The following is a 16,026-nucleotide window of genomic DNA, read 5'->3' as shown; positions in this document are numbered from 1 at the left end:
TGGCCCCAGGGCCCCAAGTTGGGGCTCCCCTCACCGCCCCGGAAGTGCACTAGGCAGCACAGCCAGGAGCAGAGGCCTCTTCTGGGATTCAGGACAACCCCAGTCCCGTCCAGAGAGAACATGAGGGCTCCCTGCTGAGCCAAGACAGGGACTGAGAAGAGCAAAGTGGTGCCCCCACAGCCCGCTCCACTCCCAACTTCAAGATCCAGGAAGGAAGGCACGGCCAGAGCTCCGAGGAGGGACAGCCCTTCTCCGGCGTCCCTAAACCTGGCATGACTCCATACACGCCTCGGCTCTCTGCACCCATGGAGATTAATCCCCCGGCCGCCTCAGCCCTGCTGCAGGGCCTTGAAGGGCCCCAACCAGTCCTGGACACTCCCCCACAGGCCTGGAGCGCGGGGCCGGGCCCTGGGGCGCGCTCGTGCTTCTCACCCGGACCCTGGTCTGCGAGGTGGCGCCCAGGATCCCCACCGGAGGCCACCGGAACCCCGGAGAAGCTCCAGTTTCTGGTCTGGCCTCGCTCCAACGCCCTCACAAAGCCTGGGCACGTCCCTTCCCCGCCGGCCCGAACCCCCGGCCGCACGCCTCGCGCCGCCGCCGCCCAACAGGCGGCCAAAACGAAGACGGGCCGCACACAGACCGCGGCCAGAAGCCCTCCGGGCGCCTGCCCCGCACAGGCCGCCAGCCGAGCAGCCGCTCCCGACCCGCGCGCCGGCGCCCGCCTCCCCGAGGGCCGGCCAGGGCTCCCGCGGACGCCGCGCTCGGCCCCGCGCCCCCGCCGCCTCCCCCTGCCCGGCCGGCGTCCTCTCCCGCCGCGGGCCCCGGAAGTCCGCGCCTCACCTTCCGCCGCGTGCACCGCGCCGCAGCGCCGGGAACCCGCGCCGGTCCACCGCTCCCGCGGCCCCGCGCTCCACTGGGCGCCGCGGGGGCGGGCCCCGCGCCCGGCTCTCGCCATGGCAACGCTACACTTCCGGTCCGCGGGGCCCAGAGCCGGAAGCCGCGGCGCCCCACGGGAGCCCGGGGGCGGGCCCGATCCGCCGGGGGGCGGGCCCGATCCGCCGGGGGGCGGGGCCTGCCCCGAGAGGAGGGCTGCGGGCGGTGCCGCGCGAGCCTCTCGGTGGCGGGGGCGTCCTCGGCGCGGATGGGTCGGGAGGCGCGAGCAGTCAGAGGGGCCCCCCTGGGGAGGGCGGCCGTCTGGGCTGGGCTTCTGAGGCATGGCTGGGGTCCACCCGACAAAGCAGAGTCCTCCCGGACGGAGGGAAAAGCATACCTGAAAGGGGAAGGACCGGGTGCCCCGGGGCCAGGGGAAGTCACGGAGGCGGTGGTTGAGGGGGCGGGGGAGAGCGGCCACTTAGGAGTAGCGGGGCTCGGGGAGCCCTGAACGTCAGGCCCAGCAAGGGAGGGCCCGTGGAGGGGACGTGATGCCTTAAGACTGAAGGGGAAGACCTCTCTGCTGGTGGAGCGGGGCTGGGAGCCCCTCCGTAGTGCCGCGCGGTGAGACGCGAGCTCAGCGAGAGCTCCGCGGACGCCGCAAAGGGACACGGGGTCGGAGGAACCCCCAGGACGTCTGAGAGGAGTGTGAGAGTGAAGGGGGCGGTGTGCTGCGCCGCATTACATCGTCCACTGCGCCCCAGACTCCCCAGCGCGCCTTCCCTCACCACCGGCTGGCTGTGCGCTGCGGACTTCCAGCCACTTAAGAGTGTAATGTTGGGCGCCTGGTGGCTCAGTGGGTTAAGCCGCTGCCTTCCGCTTGGGTCATGATCCCAGGGTTCTGGGATCGAGTCCTGCACCGGGCTCTCTGCTCAGCAGGGAGCCTGCTTCCTCCTCTCCCTCTGCCTGCCTCTCTGCCTACTTGTGATCTTTGTCTGTCAAATAAATAAAAATCTTAAAAAAAAAAAAAGTGTAATGTTGCGGGGGGGGGGGGCACCCAAGAAAAGCTGAATTCTTGGAGTAGAGTGGTACAAAGTGTGTCCCTAGGCTCCTGTGGTTTCCCTTGGGACTGGGGACCATGACACCAGCACCAGCCACCACTGCTGGTGTCCTGGGCCCAGTACCCCCTTGGGCAAACTTGCTGGTGAAGGGCAGGGCTGGTCTTCCCGTCATGGTACAGACCATAGGCCTTAACTAACTCAAAATCCTTGATGGATCAGATGGCCAGAGAGAAGGGGAGGAGACAGAATTGGGTCTGGGAATCAAGAGAACCAGTAAGTCTCAGGGCACCTGCCAGAGGCACTTTTTTGGGACCACACTTCTGGGACAGGTCCTGTTCCTGCTAAAACCCACAGAGGTTATAGGCAGGCCTGAGCAGAGGATGCTCGCCCCTCAGGCCTCCCCAGTCTTGAGCCTCCACTCTCTTCCCTATGCCCCTCCTCCACTCAGGCCAACCCCCACCTGCCTGGGAAATGTCTTCTTCTACCTAGAGGAAGCCCCAGGACCCTGTGGCTCCTTGGGAAGCCTTCCTGTGTACTCACACAACACACCTGTGCTCTCAGTCCTATCCAGGGAGAAGCCAGGTGGTCCTTTCATGCTCCCTGGACAGGAACTATGACCCATGAAGCTGTATCCTCAAGGCCTGGCCCCAAGAAGTGTCCAGTAAACCCCTCCAGCTAGGAGACCTCTTCCTCTTCCTACAAACACACACCCAAGAGCACTCCCCAAGTGCCCCGAAAGAATGAGGGACATCCTCCTGGATAACAACATTTAGAGCTCTGGGTCCAATGGACCAAAAGAGAGAAGGGAGGTAAGCCTGCCTCCAAAAAGTCCTCTGGGGCCAGGAAGAGCCAGTGAGGTACACGAGGAGTAAGGAGAGCTGGTCAGCTCCCGCTGTTAGCAAGCACCAAGGAGGGGATAGAAGGGACCTCTTAGGCCTCGAGAATCCACTGGGGACCCGCAGCAGCCCCTGGGAAAATTACTTGAATTAAACGTGTCCCTATTTTGTTCCTGCGGTTTCCTCCAGGAGGCCCTCCGACGACCACCTAGGTCCCGGAAGCTGCTCAGCCTTGAACTCTGGGCAGGCCCCACCCATTCTTGGCAGGTCAACTGTGGGTAAATCAACCCCATCAGCTCTTAAATGGGCGCCTGAAGCCCTGCCCAGCCCAGACAGGATAAAGTAACTATAAGTCACAAGGCCCGTTCCAAAGGCTTTTCCTTCCAGCTTGTAGGGGGTGCTGAAGGCAGCCCAGGGGTGAGGAATGAGGCCTGGGTGGCCGCCCGCAGCCCCCACTGGAATCCTCCCTGCCCCTCCCTTCCAGATTAACTGAAACCTGCTAATTGTGGCAGCCCTTGCATGCTCCCCTCCCCCACCGCCTATTCCTCCCTCCCTCGGCCTCCCTGCCCCTCCCCCTTCCATCCGAATGATAAAGGGTCTGGCCCGCCGGGACCGCCGGCCTCAGGCCCCCAGCCTTTCCTCACCGCGCTGCCCCATTGCCTTGCCTCCACGGGGCCAGGCCCCTGCCCAGCTTGCGTGCCTCCCCTACATGGGGCCCTGCAGCAGCCCACGTCTGGGGCTTCCCGGGTCGGATTCGTCCTCCCAGCCCCCTAAGAGGAGGAAGAAGAGATACCTGCGGCATGACAAGCCACCCTACACCTACCTGGCCATGATTGCCTTGGTGATCCAGGCCGCACCCTCCCGCAGACTGAAGCTGGCCCAGGTGAGAGGGACCCCCATTTCCCCTCACACTAGAGAATCGGATCTTTCGACAGACCCGGCCCCCACCTACTCCGAGGCTCAGACTCCGTCTTCGCTCCCCTCCTGGCCCTGCCCAGCTGAGCTCAGTGCGGCCAGTTGAGGCCTGGGCACAGGGGAAAGAGCGGAGGTGCAGAGGCAGGACCCTTCCCTCGGGGCTTCTTTCCTTCCAGCGTAGACGTGTTCTGGGGGGTGGGGGCGGGCAAGTCCCCTAAGCCCGGCTGTGGGGGGAGGGGCGGTGCTGGCCCCCCGCCCACTGCGTCCGGGCTCACGGCACACCGGGCCGACTGGCCGGTTGGTGGGTGGTTTCAGATCATCCGTCAGGTCCAGGCCGCCTTCCCCTTCTTCAAGGACGACTACGAGGGCTGGAAGGATTCCATCCGCCACAACCTCTCCTCCAACCGATGCTTCCGCAAGGTGGGGTAGGGCGAGGGTCGGAGCTGGGGCGGAAATCCTGTGTGTCTGGGGTCGGACGGCCGCACCCAAGCCTCCCCACTCCCTCCAGGTGCCTAAAGATCCCGCCAAGCCGCAGGCCAAGGGCAACTTCTGGGCAGTCGACGTGAGCCTCATACCGGCCGAAGCGCTGCGACTGCAGAACACCGCCCTTTGCCGGCGCTGGCAGAGCAGGGGCACGCGGGGAGCCTTCGCCAAGGACCTGGGCCCCTACGTGTTGCACGGCTGGCCCTACCGGCCGCCCAGTCCCCAGCCGCCACCCAGTCCCCAGCCACCACCCAGTGAGGGCTTCAGCATAAAGTGTTTGCTAGGCGATCCCAGGGACGGGGCACCACGAAGCAGCCCAGGTCCGGCAGGCTCTGAGCACAGTGGGGAGAAGGTGATGCCCACTCCACCCCTGCCCTCTGAGAGGCCTCTGTGGCCCCTCTGCCCCGTTCCTGGGCCCAGGAGAGCAGATGCGGAGACTTCCCAGAGGGGAACCAGCAGGCCCTCGCCCCTCTCCCCTGAGCACAGAGCCTGGCCCCTCCACTTACTGCAGGGTTCTCCAGATCCTGGGGTGCTGTCCGGTGGGAGTCACAGGGCCTCACTTTGGGGGCAGCTGCCCACCTCTTACTTGCCCATCTACACTCCCAATGTGGTGATGCCCTTGGCTCCACTACCGCCGCCCACATCCTGTCCCCAGTGTCCACCTTCAACCAGCTCAGCCTATTGGGGGGTGGCCCCTGAAAGTCAGGGTCCCCCAGGGCTGCTCTGGGATCTAGATGCCCTCTTCCAGGGGGTACCACCCAACAAGAGCATCTATGATGTGTGGGTCAGCCACTCCCGGGCCCCAGGTGCCTCCACCCCAGGCTGGCTGCTCTCCTGGTACAGCCGGGGAGGCTCCTAGGGCAAGGGAGCTTTCCTCCCTGCCGCCCCTGGCTTGCTGGGGAACCAAGGCCAGGAGGTCCAAAAGGAGTTGGTGGCCACGGCAGCCTGAAGCATCAGGCACCAGCGGTACTGAAAATCCATGCTGTTTATTGGACTGCCCCCCAAAGGGCTGTGATCCAGCGGGCACCACCCTGGCTGGCCCTGATGGTCGTCATGCCTCCCTTACCCCCCGAGACAAGACTGGAAAGAGTAGGGGCTTTGCTTGCAGCAGCCCCTTCCTGATCCCACTTTCTCTGTCCGTCTGTCCTTCTTCTACCCATCCATCACTGTGTGTCACTTCCCCTCCCTGGCTCCGGGCTGGGGGGAGGGAGGACCTAAATCTCGGCTCCAGCCTAAAGTCCTGTCCTACCTCCTCTGCCTGGGAATGAGGTAGCAGCACCTTTTTTGGGAAAAGGAAATCAAAATCCTACTTGTTTTTGGTGGTGGTCGTGGGGAATGGAACAGTAAAGGAGTAGACAACATTTTAATGCCAAGTCTGATTTTTTGTGATGGGGTGGTGATTGGGCTAACCACGGCGGGGTCCACCTCCTGCGGGTCTGGCATCCCCCGCTGTGTGCCGCCGATAACAGCAAATGGTGATAAGGAGGAAGCGGAGGGGCTGGGGGAGGGAGGGTCGGTTCTGTCGCTGCGCTAAGTCCTCCTCACTCCTGGGGCAAGGGAACCAACTTGAGGGGAGAGGGGGGTCTCTGAGATCAAGGAGGTTGTGAGGGTGTAGGAGCTCTGTCGGCAGGGCGCGAGTCCAGGCTAGGAGGACACGTTCTTTTGGGTCCCGAGAGCCGAGCCGGAGTCGCTCTCCGCGCCGGGACTCGGGGGGCTGCCGGGGGGCGGCGTGGGCGTGCAGGGGGTCCCGGTGAGGGGCGTGTCGGTGCTGAGGGAGGAGGGCGTCCCGGAGCGCGGGGCCCTGCAGCGCCGGGCGGGCCCCAGCTCCACTCGGCCCACGCGCTCGGCGAACTTCAGCGAGCACACTGTCTCCCCCAGGTCCTCGGGCCGCGTGGAGATCTGCGGGGGAGCGGGAGCGCGCTGGTGGGCGGGCCCCGAGCCGGCGGGGGGGGGGGGGGGGGCTGTGCGCCCCGCCCGCCGCCCCGCCGCCGCTGCCGCCGCCGCCGCCCACCTGCAGCAGCAGCACCGCCGTGGCGCCGGGTCCCAGCGCCGGCTGCAGCAGTCGCGTGAGCTGCGAGTCGCGGAAGGGCACGTGTGGCCGGCGGGCCCGCAGCGCGGCCATCACGCCCCCCAAGGCCAGCAGCGAGCGATTGATGGTCCGGGCCTCCCGCAGACGCTGGGCGCCGTCTCGGTCTCCCCGCAACGGGCCGGCTGCCCCCGCCTTCCAGGCACGCTCGGATCCCGCCAGGTCCACCAGATGCAGGGTGCCTGCGGGGGCGAGCCAGCCCGACGTGGTGGGATCCCTGGTCTCCGGTGCTGTGAGCCCCCACGACCCGCGGGGCTCGGGTGCGCGCCTCGATACCTGCGGTGCCTGGCCCGCGCGGTGGGGACGCCGCGCGCAAGGTCAGTGTGACCAAGGCATGCGACCGAGAGCTGTGCCGGTTCTTGGAGGTGGCGGCGGTGGCCCTGTTGCTCCTCCCCAGGCTCAGCATCTGGAGGGCGGAGCGATAGGACCTGCCCACTGCAGGGTCTGCGTCCCTAGTTGGGAGCACAGGCGGGGCCTCGGAGGGCTGCTGGGAGGTGGGAGGGGGCGGGGGTGCGTTGCCACTGGGCAGCCTTACCTGGTGCAGCGTCTCCAGGTTGGGCACATCCCAGTAGGTGAGGCCAGCCACCTGAATGCCCCCCTGGCCTGCTGGGCCCTGCCTCACGGCCAGCCGCTCAGGAGGCCCTGGGGCTAGGAGATCCCTGATGAGAAAGGGAAGGGTTTGGTTTCTGAGGTTCCCACGGGGAACTGAAGAGCACAAGGTGAGGAGAAGGCGCTGTAGCATGGCTCTGACCTGACGGCCTCATTGTAGATCTCCACCATGCTGAGAGTCACACGATGTTGCCCTCCCGTCCCCATCTCCTGGAACAGCGACTGCAGTGCCCTAGGAGCTATGCCAGGGTCCTCAGGTGGGCCCTGGGACAGGGTGGGGCACCCCATCAGTCTCCGCCCAGCCCCTGGCCCCAGGAGCCACCCAGGGTCTCCCCTTCCCACCTCCATACTGTAGGTCTTGCCTGTCCCCGTCTGACCGTAGGTGAAAATGCACACACTGTAGCCACGGAGGCAGGACAGCACAGCTGGTTCCAGCTCCCTGAAGACCTAGGGGTGGGAGGGGTGGGGGGGTCCTAAGCCCCAGAACCGGGACACAGAGCGAACAAAGCTTGATTCCCCCCCGGGAGGATGGCTCTGGGGTCACGGTGGAAGGGTGGATCTCCCAAAAAATTAAGGAGGCTCCCTGGAGGAGGTGGCATTTGCAAGAATTTGCCAGCAAAGACGGGAAGGAACGCGACAGAGAAAAGGAGCAAGCCACGTGGAGCACTGGGATTCCGAGGGCCACGTGGGAGACCCAGGGGAGCAGCAGCCAAGGGCCCAAATGCTGGGCTTGGCTGCCAGGTTCCAACTCCAGGTGTGCTGGGAAGCAGAGTGCATGACATCCTTCTGGGCTAAGGTTTTCACTCGCTGAGATGATGAGTACAGGGCCACCTGTCGCAAGAGTTCAAGGGGAGCGTGCACCTGAGGACTGGAGCAGTACTCAGTGCATAACGGGTGAGCCCGAAAGGGCTCCCCAGCTGTGCGGGATGGTGGATGCCAAGCTCACTGGGACCCTGGCCTGCGAGGGTCCACGGAGAGGCCACTGAAGAGCAGGTGGCACTGGGACCCGGCTCCTGTCGGCCTCCAGACCCAGCAGCAGCCTTTTGAGCAAAACATGGCCAAGCTCTTGTGCCCAGAAGGTGGCTGATACCCGAGAAGCCTGCAAGTTCTACTCAACATGTTCATGGCTGGCAAGGAGGGCAGAACCCAGAAAAGCCATGAGGTCACTAAGACTGTGACCAGAAGGAAGCGCTGCGGGTGACCGATAGGGGGACTCTGTGCCCTGGCACGGATAGCAAGCACAAGTGAGCGGGCTCAGTGAAATATGCCTTTGGCTCCTCTGTTCAGACACAGTGAATTGGAGGGCCCTGTGCAGAGGACTGCCCAGAAGACAACAGACGGGGCCTGCACGGGGCTGAAGTTTGGGATGCAGGCTGAGATCAGGGGTGGCATGTGAGACAGAGAGAGAGGGTGAAAAACAGCTGTGGTGCTCCAGGAAGTGGGGGAGGGCACCCTGGCCATCTGGCAGACCCTCTCCTCACACTGTGTCCCTGCGAGGCCAACACAGGTCTGCTTGCTCCCTCCCTTATGCGATCGCCTCTGGTTCCTGAACTCTGAAGAAGTTCTAATGGCAAATTCTATGTGGACAGTGGCAGGGAGTGTATGAAGCAAGGTGGTGAGCGGTGGGCAGGAAAGGGGAGGGGGAAGGAGAACGGATCTACAGGGGGTCTGTAGCGGGCAACCAGAGAGCAGAGGCTGCCAGCTCCTCCTGCCTGCCCTCACGGCCGCCTGCTCCACCAAGGCCGGGAGAGTAGGCAGCCGGCAAGCCGGGATGGAGAAGACTACAGCCCTGTCCCCATCACAGCAGCACCCGAGCCGCGCTCAGCAGCCAGCTCCCTGAGCAGTGGCCATCATCTCAGACAAGATCATTTTGCTTAGTTTCCTGGTTAAAAAAAAAAAAAAATGCTTTTTCAATTGTTAACCTTTCTGTTAAACCAGAAGGCTATAGTGCCATTTCCACTGGCACTGCAGAGCTTGGTCAAATGATGCAAAGAGAAAATTCCAGAAGGAAAGGAGATGGCCAGCTAGGCTCTCAGTCCTGCCTCCCAGAACCTCCTGCTCCCTTCCCTTCAATGGCTGGAGTTCAGCCACTGGGAAGGCAAATGAAGGGGAACCCAGAGCCTCTTCTCACTCGCGGGCAGTAGGAGGGAAGGACAGCCCAGACGGAGGGCAGAACATCACCTCCTCCTGGCTGGCCTCTGGAGAGAAGACCCAGTCCAGGCGGAAGCGACGCTGGCGCCCTCGATAGCAGGTGGTGACCGTGCCACTGGGGCCAGGCTCCGAGCTCACCAGGCTGGAGGGTGTCCCTGGCCTCAACCGACACAGCACACGGATATTTCCTGGGAGGGAGATCACATCAGTGGTCTGCCTCCCAGGCCCGAAAGCATGGGGAGACCCCCCTTCCTCCACTGTCCAAGCCTGCCATACCCTTGAGCTCCAGCAGCCGCCCCGGGCATCCAGTCGGGGGCCCCCGCTGCTCCTCAGGGAGCTGAGTCCCACCCCTGCCAGCTGACAGTGCTCCCAGGGCCCAGGACACCTGGCGGAACAGGGATATGAGGAAGTGGGTGTAGTCGAGGAGCTGGGGGTGGGGGTGCTAAGAACATAACTTTCGGTGGCTCTGGGCCTCTACGGGCACCATTCTGTGGGCCCAGGATGGAGACCCAGGACCTGAGGACAAGGGAGAAAGACCCCTGTCTCCTATGGGGTTGGCAACCCTGCGAGGGATTCACTATCACCCCAGTTTGCACAGACAGAAATGAGATCACACCCAGGGTGTGTGAGATCACAAGCTATTCTGATTCCAGCACCTACCACTCCCCTTACAGAGGGCAGCCCCCTGAGGTGGCGAGAAAGAATAAGGGGTTCCCCATGGGCGAACAGTGACCAGGCTGCCCAGAGAGTGAGTTCCGGAGAGGGGGCAGATGGTCCTGACCTGACCCCGGGCTTCACTGAGCGAACACTGACAGCTCTGGGTAAATGTGCTGACCAGGCCTCGGAGGTCCCCACAGCCCTGGCGCAGGCTAGCCATCCGTGCCCGGAGTCCTGGCGGGGAGAGTTTGTTGTGAGGGAGAGCCCACACGCTCTGGCCTTCCCGTGAGCCCTTGGTCCCCGCCCTTACCTGCCAGCTGCCCGTGCATCTGCTGTAGCTCCCTTCGACAGTTCTGCTCTGTCTCCTGCTGGAGCTGCCGAAGGGCCCCCCGAAGGCCCTGCAGCTGCACCTCCTGCACCCCCAGCTGCCCCCCCCCCCCCCCCCCCCGTCACTGAGGAAACAGGGCACTTACCGGGCCTGCCTCAGACAACCCCCCTCCCGGCTGCCTCAGCCTTCCCGGCCCCTGGGCTCAGTGCCCACCTGGACTTGAAGAGCTTCTGTGGTGTCCTGGGCTTCCTGAAGCTGACCCTGGAGCTCCACCAACGCCTCTGCCTCCTCCTGTGTGTGTGTGTGGGGGGGGGCAGGTGGGCGGGTCAGCTGTGAAGCCAGGAGCCAACCAAGGGGGGAGGGCATGCCCCAGCCCCATTTCAGGGATGGGGACGTCAAGTCGAGAACAGCAGACTGAACTGGTCATGAGTCCCCGTCTCCCGACTTTATACAGGTCCACGGGACAGGGCAGAGGTGTCCTCCCCCAGGTCTCTTGGAGGGGACTACCTTGCGCAGACCGTCCCAAGGCCTGTCCACCCCCTGGGGCTCTGGCCCTGAGAGGGCAGAGAGGGTTCCAGCAGCATCAGGCCCTGGGCCATGTTGCAGGTAGCCAGGTGTTCAGAAGCCCCAGACTGCGGGAACAGTAGTGGCTAAGGAGGATACCTGGGGAGCCCTGGTGGAGGCTGCGGGGCCCCAGTGCAGCAGGAGATCCCGCATGAGGCTCAGGCTCTGCTTCAGAGCCTCGTTCTCCAGGGTCAGATGCTGGATCCTTTTCTCTGAGTCTGTCGCCCCCTGGCGGAGAGAGAAACCCTGGAGACGCACCTGAGAGTCAGGGGTCTCTCTCCACCCCCTCCTGGAACCCCACCGACGCCCTACCACTCCCAGGCGCAGGCGGCCCAGCTCCTCCTCCTGCAGTTCCAGCTGCTGCTTCAGCTCTTCCAGCTGGGAAGGAGAGGAGGACACAGCATGGAGCATCTCCTCCTCACCCCCCTCCAGTCCCGGGGGCCTGCTGGACTCCTTACCTGCCCCAGGATGAGCTGCTCCAGCCGCTGCCACGCCCTCCGGTCCTCCTCCAGCTGGGGAGGGTTCTGCCCTTGGGCCTCATCCCTTGGTGAAAGGGAAGGGCTTTCTTCTCGAGATGGGGATCCTGGTGGGGGGGGGGGCGGGCAGTTAAGACTGACGAGCTCTCTAACCTGGAGGAGGGGACGCCTAGGAACAGGTGGGCATGGGCCCCCCAACTGTGGGCCACTCCGTTTCCGTGGGCTTCACTCCCTCCACACGCACCCTCTACAACGCACTATGCCCGACGCACCCACGGGAGTGGGGCACTGCCCCTCCAACGCCGGCTGAGTCCCCTGGGACAGGGCCTGCCTTCCCCTGGGGCTCCGAATCCATGCCAGGAGGGCCAAGAGCTGACCAGTCACCGTCAACAGTGGGGGGACATCGCTCGGCTGGAAAGGACATAAGAACCAGACCAGAAGAGACTGAGGTTGTGACACGCACGGGGAGACCAGAGGACTGTGCAGAGAGGAAGGGTCAGCGGGAGAAGGACCCTCAGCCCCGCTCACCTTGGTCAGGTCGGGAGGACTCCCGGAGCTCTCTTCCGCCCCCAGCTGGACGGAGAGGAACTCAGCAAGACGCACGAGAGCCTCTTCCAGGGAGACCTCCGTAGCGCGGCCTTCGGCTCCCTCTTCCCGCCCATCCTCAGATTCGGAGCACCCAGGGAGGCCTGGTAGCGGGACAGCGAGGCTCGCGGCTCACGGGTCGGAGGCCGGGCCACCGGGAAGCACCTGCTGGGCCCCCTTCCCCCGCCCCCGAAAGGTCGCGGGCAGCCCCTTCCTCTCTCGGGCGGCGGGTTCCCCTCCTGGCCCCGGGGACGCAGCGCTCTCGGCGCACCGACAGCACCTACCGACAAGGCCTGTCAGCTCGGTCCACAGCTCCGCCGTGGGCTGGTCGGGGCGGCGGCGACCCCCGCGCTTGCAACCCGCACTCTAGGGAGGGAGCAGCGGGACTTCTGAGCATCGAGTGCGCAGCTCGTGCGGCCCCCTCCCTCCGAGACCCGGGGCCGAGGGAGTCGAGGTCTCGGCTTCCAACACCACATCGGAGACGGGGTCCTCCGCACGGCCCCCCTCCCCCCGCGCCAGCTCCCCGGGAACGTGCGCTGCGCGGGCCCGCCAAACCCGCTCCCGGGAAGGGGGGGCACCGGCCGCGCCGCGCGCGCTCCGCTCACCTGGGCGGGGTCCTCGGGGTCACCGGCCGCCGCAGCCCCGCCATCCCTACGGAAGAGGCTGTAGAAGATGTAGATGAGCAGCGAGTAGAAGGCGTACATGGGCGCGCGGGGCGGCGGAGGGCCCCGCTTCGCGCCGCCCCGCGTCCCAGCGCCCAGACTCCGCGCCCGCGCGCTGCGAGACCCGTGCGCATGCTCGGGGCGGCCGCCCCCACGGCCCCGCTCCCGCGGGTGGAGGGCGCGTGCCCGAAGAAAGGGGGTGCCGGGACCGGAGCCCCCGGGGCCGCACCCCGACACCGGCCCCGCGCCTCCCCCCCGTCCTTCGCTGAGACCCCAGGCTGGGGGCACCCACGGTCTCCACACACCCCCTCCTCAGAATCTTTCCCAGCCTTCTGGGGGGACCCTATCGCCCTCGCCCGTTAGAGCCCACAGCCCGTGGGAGGCCAGGCTGTCAGCCCCACGTAACTCCCTCCCCTCATAGACCCGCCCAGACCCGCCCAGACCCGCCCAGACCCCTCCTCCCCTCTCAGCCCTGTCCAGCCCGTCTGCCAAGCCACGCCCCCTGGAACAGCCCCTTCCCTCCCAGCTCCTCCCAGAACCCCCCTCCCCTCATAGCCCCGCCCAGATCCCTTCACAGTCTCGCCCCCTAAAATAGTCCCTTCCCTCCCAGCTCCGCCCAGAACCCGCCCCCCCTCTCAGCCCCGCCTCCTGCAACCGCCCCCCCCAGCTCCGCCCAGAACCCCCCTCCCAGACCTCCTCGCAGCACCGCCCACACGCCTCTGAGTCCCGCCCACAACCCCTAACAGCCCATCCTCTCCCCTCACAGCTCCGCCCACGACCCGCCCCTTTCCTGGGGCCTTACCTTCACAGCCCCTCCCCTCACTCCAGATCCCTCCAAACCCTCCCCGCCTTCTACCTCAGTGGTGGGACAGAGCTTCCTCCTCCCAGTCCCCTCTCCGCCCTCACAACCCCCTCCGGCCCTCCTAGAACTCCCGCTTCGCCCAGACCCCGCCCCCTGCCGCTCTAGCCTCCGCTCCTCTCGTTGGCTCGCACCCGGCCGACGCCGGGCTGGAGACCGGGCAGCAACCGGCGAGCCGGGGAGCGGAGGAGCTAGCGGGCGGGCGACTCTGGCCTACAGCTCGCCGCTGCGTCGGGGCCTCGCAGCTCAGCCGCCGCTGAGAGCCTGCGCCGTAGCTGCTTCCAAGCCGGGTTCCGAAGACGGCGCCTCCCCAAGCGCAGGAACGAGGTCGAGTGGGCCTAGCGCGCGACTCTCCCCGAGGCCCGGCACCCCTACCTCGATTCCAGGGCCCCAGAACTCACGTCCACCCAAGTCAGGTTCGCTTTCTCCCTTCTTCTGCCCGCCTAACTAGCTGCTTCTTCCCCACAGTTGCGTCCAGGGGTCCCAGGGGTCCGGAAAGTTTCGGATGAGCCTGAGCCTATCCCAACACTTAGAAATGGGGCTCTGGAACCTGGGAGTCCAGGAGAGTTGCCCTTAGGGCTCTGGTCGCCGGCTTCTGCGTTTTCTTCCTCTCCAAAGTTTTGGATCCCCTTCCTGTGTCACATTCACTACCACCCGAGGTGCCATGGCCCCCAGGCCTTGGAGTGAGTGGAGCACGACCCTGTCCCACCTGGCACTGGGAGTGGTGTCTCTCCATGCAGCTGTGAGCACCGCCCAGGTGAGTACACTGGGGTTGGGTAGGGGTGTGTCCCACTCCCAAACTGTAAGCACCTGCATCAGGTCCCGTTGCCCGGACCAGGGAGATGGTGGTGGGCGGCTGAGTTGCATGAGACCCCCAGACCTTTCCCTGCTTAAAGGAAAGCCCTGGCTCCCCCCCCCCCCCACATCTCCTCCTATCCCTATACTGACAGGCAAGTCGAGGGGCCGCTGCTGGCTTCCTGCTCCAGGCGTTGGCCTCTGCCACCGTGCTGGCCCCGGGGCTGGGCACAGATGAAGACTGTCTTGCTGGAGCCTGGGTGGCCACTGTCATTGGCCTGCCCCTTCTGGCCTTTGATTTCCACTGGGTGAACGGGGATCGCTCCTCTGCCAACCTGCTTCTGGGAGGAGGAATGGTGCTGGCAGTGGCCGGTGACCACCTTGGTGCTGAGGGCCGCTCTGTGGCTGGTCAGGCAGTGGTGCTGGTGGTTGCAGTAACCATCCTCATTGTGGCCGTTTTCACAACCAACACTTATGGAATGTGGGGGGGCGCAATGTTGGGTGCTGCAGGCCTCCTGAGCCGGCTGGAGGAAGACAGACTGCTGCTGCTACCAAAAGAGGACGTCTGTCGATGGGCCCTGGCCGCAGGCAGTTGGGCCTACCACCGAGCCCTGCACACACAGCGACTGCAGTGGGAGTGATGTTTGGGGATCAAAGTGGGGCTTCTGCCCTAGCCACACCTCTCCCTCCCACAGGGCTGCTCCTGTGGGCCTCTTCCCCTAGGATGGACTCTCTTGCCTCCCAAAGAGAGCTTGCTGCAGGGTTGGCTCGTGCCCGGATGGATGCCTTCGTCAGGAGGCGGACTCTGGGCACTGTCCCTCCTCTGGCTAAGTGTGGGCACTCGCCTAGACTGGAATGAAAGAGATGGGGCCCCAGGCACATGTTGGGACGTGATGCTGGGCAGGCCATGGTTTTGGATCCAGAGAGAGGCTTGGTCTCCAATAAACCTTAGGAATATGGAATCTGCCCATTCTTGAAAGGGATGGAGGGGTCCTCCGGTGAGCTTTCTAAAACTTCAGCGCAGCAGCTGGTTTCCTTGTGCAAAAAAATGGATGTCCTGGAATTAGCCCTGGGCCTCACTCAGCCTGACCTCCTAATGACGCCCTTGTCAAGGACCGTTAGACTGAGAAGACCTAGTCCTGGGCCCCACGACCTGGTGAAGCTCTGAATATCCTTGCACAGCGTTGCAGGTAGCCCTCCGGGACAGTGACCTTCACCGGCTGCCGGTGGGGGTGGGAGAGGACAAGACTAGACTACCCTTGTGTTAGAGCTAGCTGTCCTCCGAGCTCACGTCCCCTCCCAGAGCTGATTCGACATGGGCTTATTTGCCCTCTGGCCTGTGCAAGGCGCGTCCTGATTTCCCAAGACCCTCACTTTCCTTAGCGGACCCCTCTTCGGTTTCCAACCCCGGGATTAGACAGAAGGGTGGTTTAAATTCCAGGTCCGGAGCCCTTTCTCGGGGAGTACCCATGCTTGGGGGCGGTGGAAGGACACCTGGTCTCACACAAGAGGGACAGGAGTGGCCAGCAGGGGTTCTCTCCCCGGCGTCTCCAAACCCCGGGTGTGGGAGGACAAAGGCGCAAGTAAACCCCGACGTGCGGGTCCATCCGAGTGGCCCTCGGCCTGTGGGCCGCACCCTAGACGGACCGGAAGCGGCGCGCACGCCCCCAGCCCCAGGGTTTCCCCGCCCCCGGCGCGCGCCCCGCCGCAGGTCTCCCTGGCCTCGCCCCCTTCCTGCCCACTTTCTGCAGGGGCCGGCCCTCGGGCGTCCTTGCGCACCCATTGGGTCTGGCGGACGTGCCGTCTAGCCCTCGGTGGCGCTCCCATTGGCTCCGACGGTCACGTGACAGGGAGACCGAGGGGGCGGTGGCGGCGGCCGGGGAGCGCGCAGCGAAAACAAAGATGGCGGCCGCGCCGGGGTCGGTGGCCGCGGCGGCTTCGGGGCGACGCGCGGGCCGGGCCCACTGAGGCGGCGGCGCAGGGACCGGGGTTGCGGGGTCGCGGCGGCAGCGAGAGGGCGGCGGGAGCGCGCGGCGCCCCTAGCCTCCAGCCGCGGGTGCGCGCCGGCACCCGCCCGCCGGGCCGACCG

The 16,026-nt window shown here is 65.2% G+C and overlaps 4 protein-coding genes across 14 annotated transcripts in view; 2 read left to right on the top strand and 2 right to left on the bottom strand.

The window, feature by feature from the left end:
• Positions 1-945, bottom strand: part of PPP1R16A (protein phosphatase 1 regulatory subunit 16A) — a 34,168-nt gene extending 33,223 nt beyond the window's left edge. Inside the window, exon 1 of one of the 2 annotated variants that reach the window (XM_059395431.1) lies at positions 841-945. The gene's annotated coding sequence lies outside the window, so the exon portion shown is untranslated. The remainder of the gene's footprint in view (positions 1-840) is intronic. The other variant, XM_059395435.1, reaches the window with a different exon arrangement.
• Positions 946-3,439: 2,494 nt separating this feature from the next.
• FOXH1 (forkhead box H1) lies at positions 3,440-4,779 on the top strand. The gene is made up of 4 exons (XM_059392986.1): positions 3,440-3,650; positions 3,998-4,102; positions 4,191-4,543; positions 4,728-4,779. The coding sequence occupies exons 1-4, from the start codon at positions 3,477-3,479 to the stop codon at positions 4,777-4,779; spliced, it is 684 nt and encodes a 227-aa protein (XP_059248969.1). The 5' UTR covers positions 3,440-3,476.
• A 353-nt stretch (positions 4,780-5,132) lies between these two features.
• On the bottom strand, positions 5,133-12,676 carry KIFC2 (kinesin family member C2). Of its 8 annotated transcripts, none has more exons than XM_059395390.1 (18): positions 12,227-12,675; positions 11,906-11,987; positions 11,565-11,725; positions 11,309-11,447; positions 11,019-11,143; positions 10,873-10,938; positions 10,660-10,806; positions 10,210-10,287; positions 9,979-10,093; positions 9,793-9,902; positions 9,288-9,396; positions 9,042-9,199; positions 7,203-7,307; positions 7,003-7,124; positions 6,787-6,910; positions 6,528-6,703; positions 6,177-6,433; positions 5,133-6,064 (listed from the first exon to the last, which is right to left on the bottom strand). In XM_059395390.1, exons 1-18 carry the CDS (start codon positions 12,323-12,325, stop codon positions 5,571-5,573), a joined length of 2,667 nt encoding a protein of 888 aa, XP_059251373.1. In that variant the 5' UTR covers positions 12,326-12,675; the 3' UTR covers positions 5,133-5,570. The 8 variants fall into 8 exon arrangements, with proteins under 8 accessions (XP_059251373.1, XP_059251375.1, XP_059251374.1 ...); XM_059395392.1 differs by having other exon boundaries at positions 9,979-10,042; XM_059395391.1 differs by having other exon boundaries at positions 10,660-10,788.
• A 454-nt stretch (positions 12,677-13,130) lies between these two features.
• LOC132014405 (transmembrane protein 276) overlaps positions 13,131-16,026 on the top strand; it is a 14,675-nt gene continuing 11,779 nt past the window's right edge. Inside the window, exons 1-3 of one of the 3 annotated variants that reach the window (XM_059395401.1) lie at positions 13,137-13,469; positions 13,611-13,899; positions 14,093-14,899. In XM_059395401.1, the coding sequence (XP_059251384.1) occupies positions 13,807-13,899; positions 14,093-14,578 (579 nt within the window). In that variant the 5' untranslated portion in view covers positions 13,137-13,469; positions 13,611-13,806 and the 3' untranslated portion in view covers positions 14,579-14,899. Of the gene's footprint in view, positions 13,470-13,610; positions 13,900-14,092; positions 14,900-15,782; positions 15,857-16,026 lie in introns of those variants that run through there. The other 2 variants (XM_059395402.1, XM_059395398.1) reach the window with 2 other exon arrangements.

The sequence above is a fragment of the Mustela nigripes genome, chromosome 3 (genome assembly GCF_022355385.1).
Source record: "Mustela nigripes isolate SB6536 chromosome 3, MUSNIG.SB6536, whole genome shotgun sequence".
Taxonomy (NCBI): Eukaryota; Metazoa; Chordata; class Mammalia; order Carnivora; family Mustelidae; genus Mustela; species Mustela nigripes.
The sequence above is the reverse complement of the archived record's forward strand: the minus strand, read 5'-3'. Positions and strand labels throughout refer to the sequence as shown.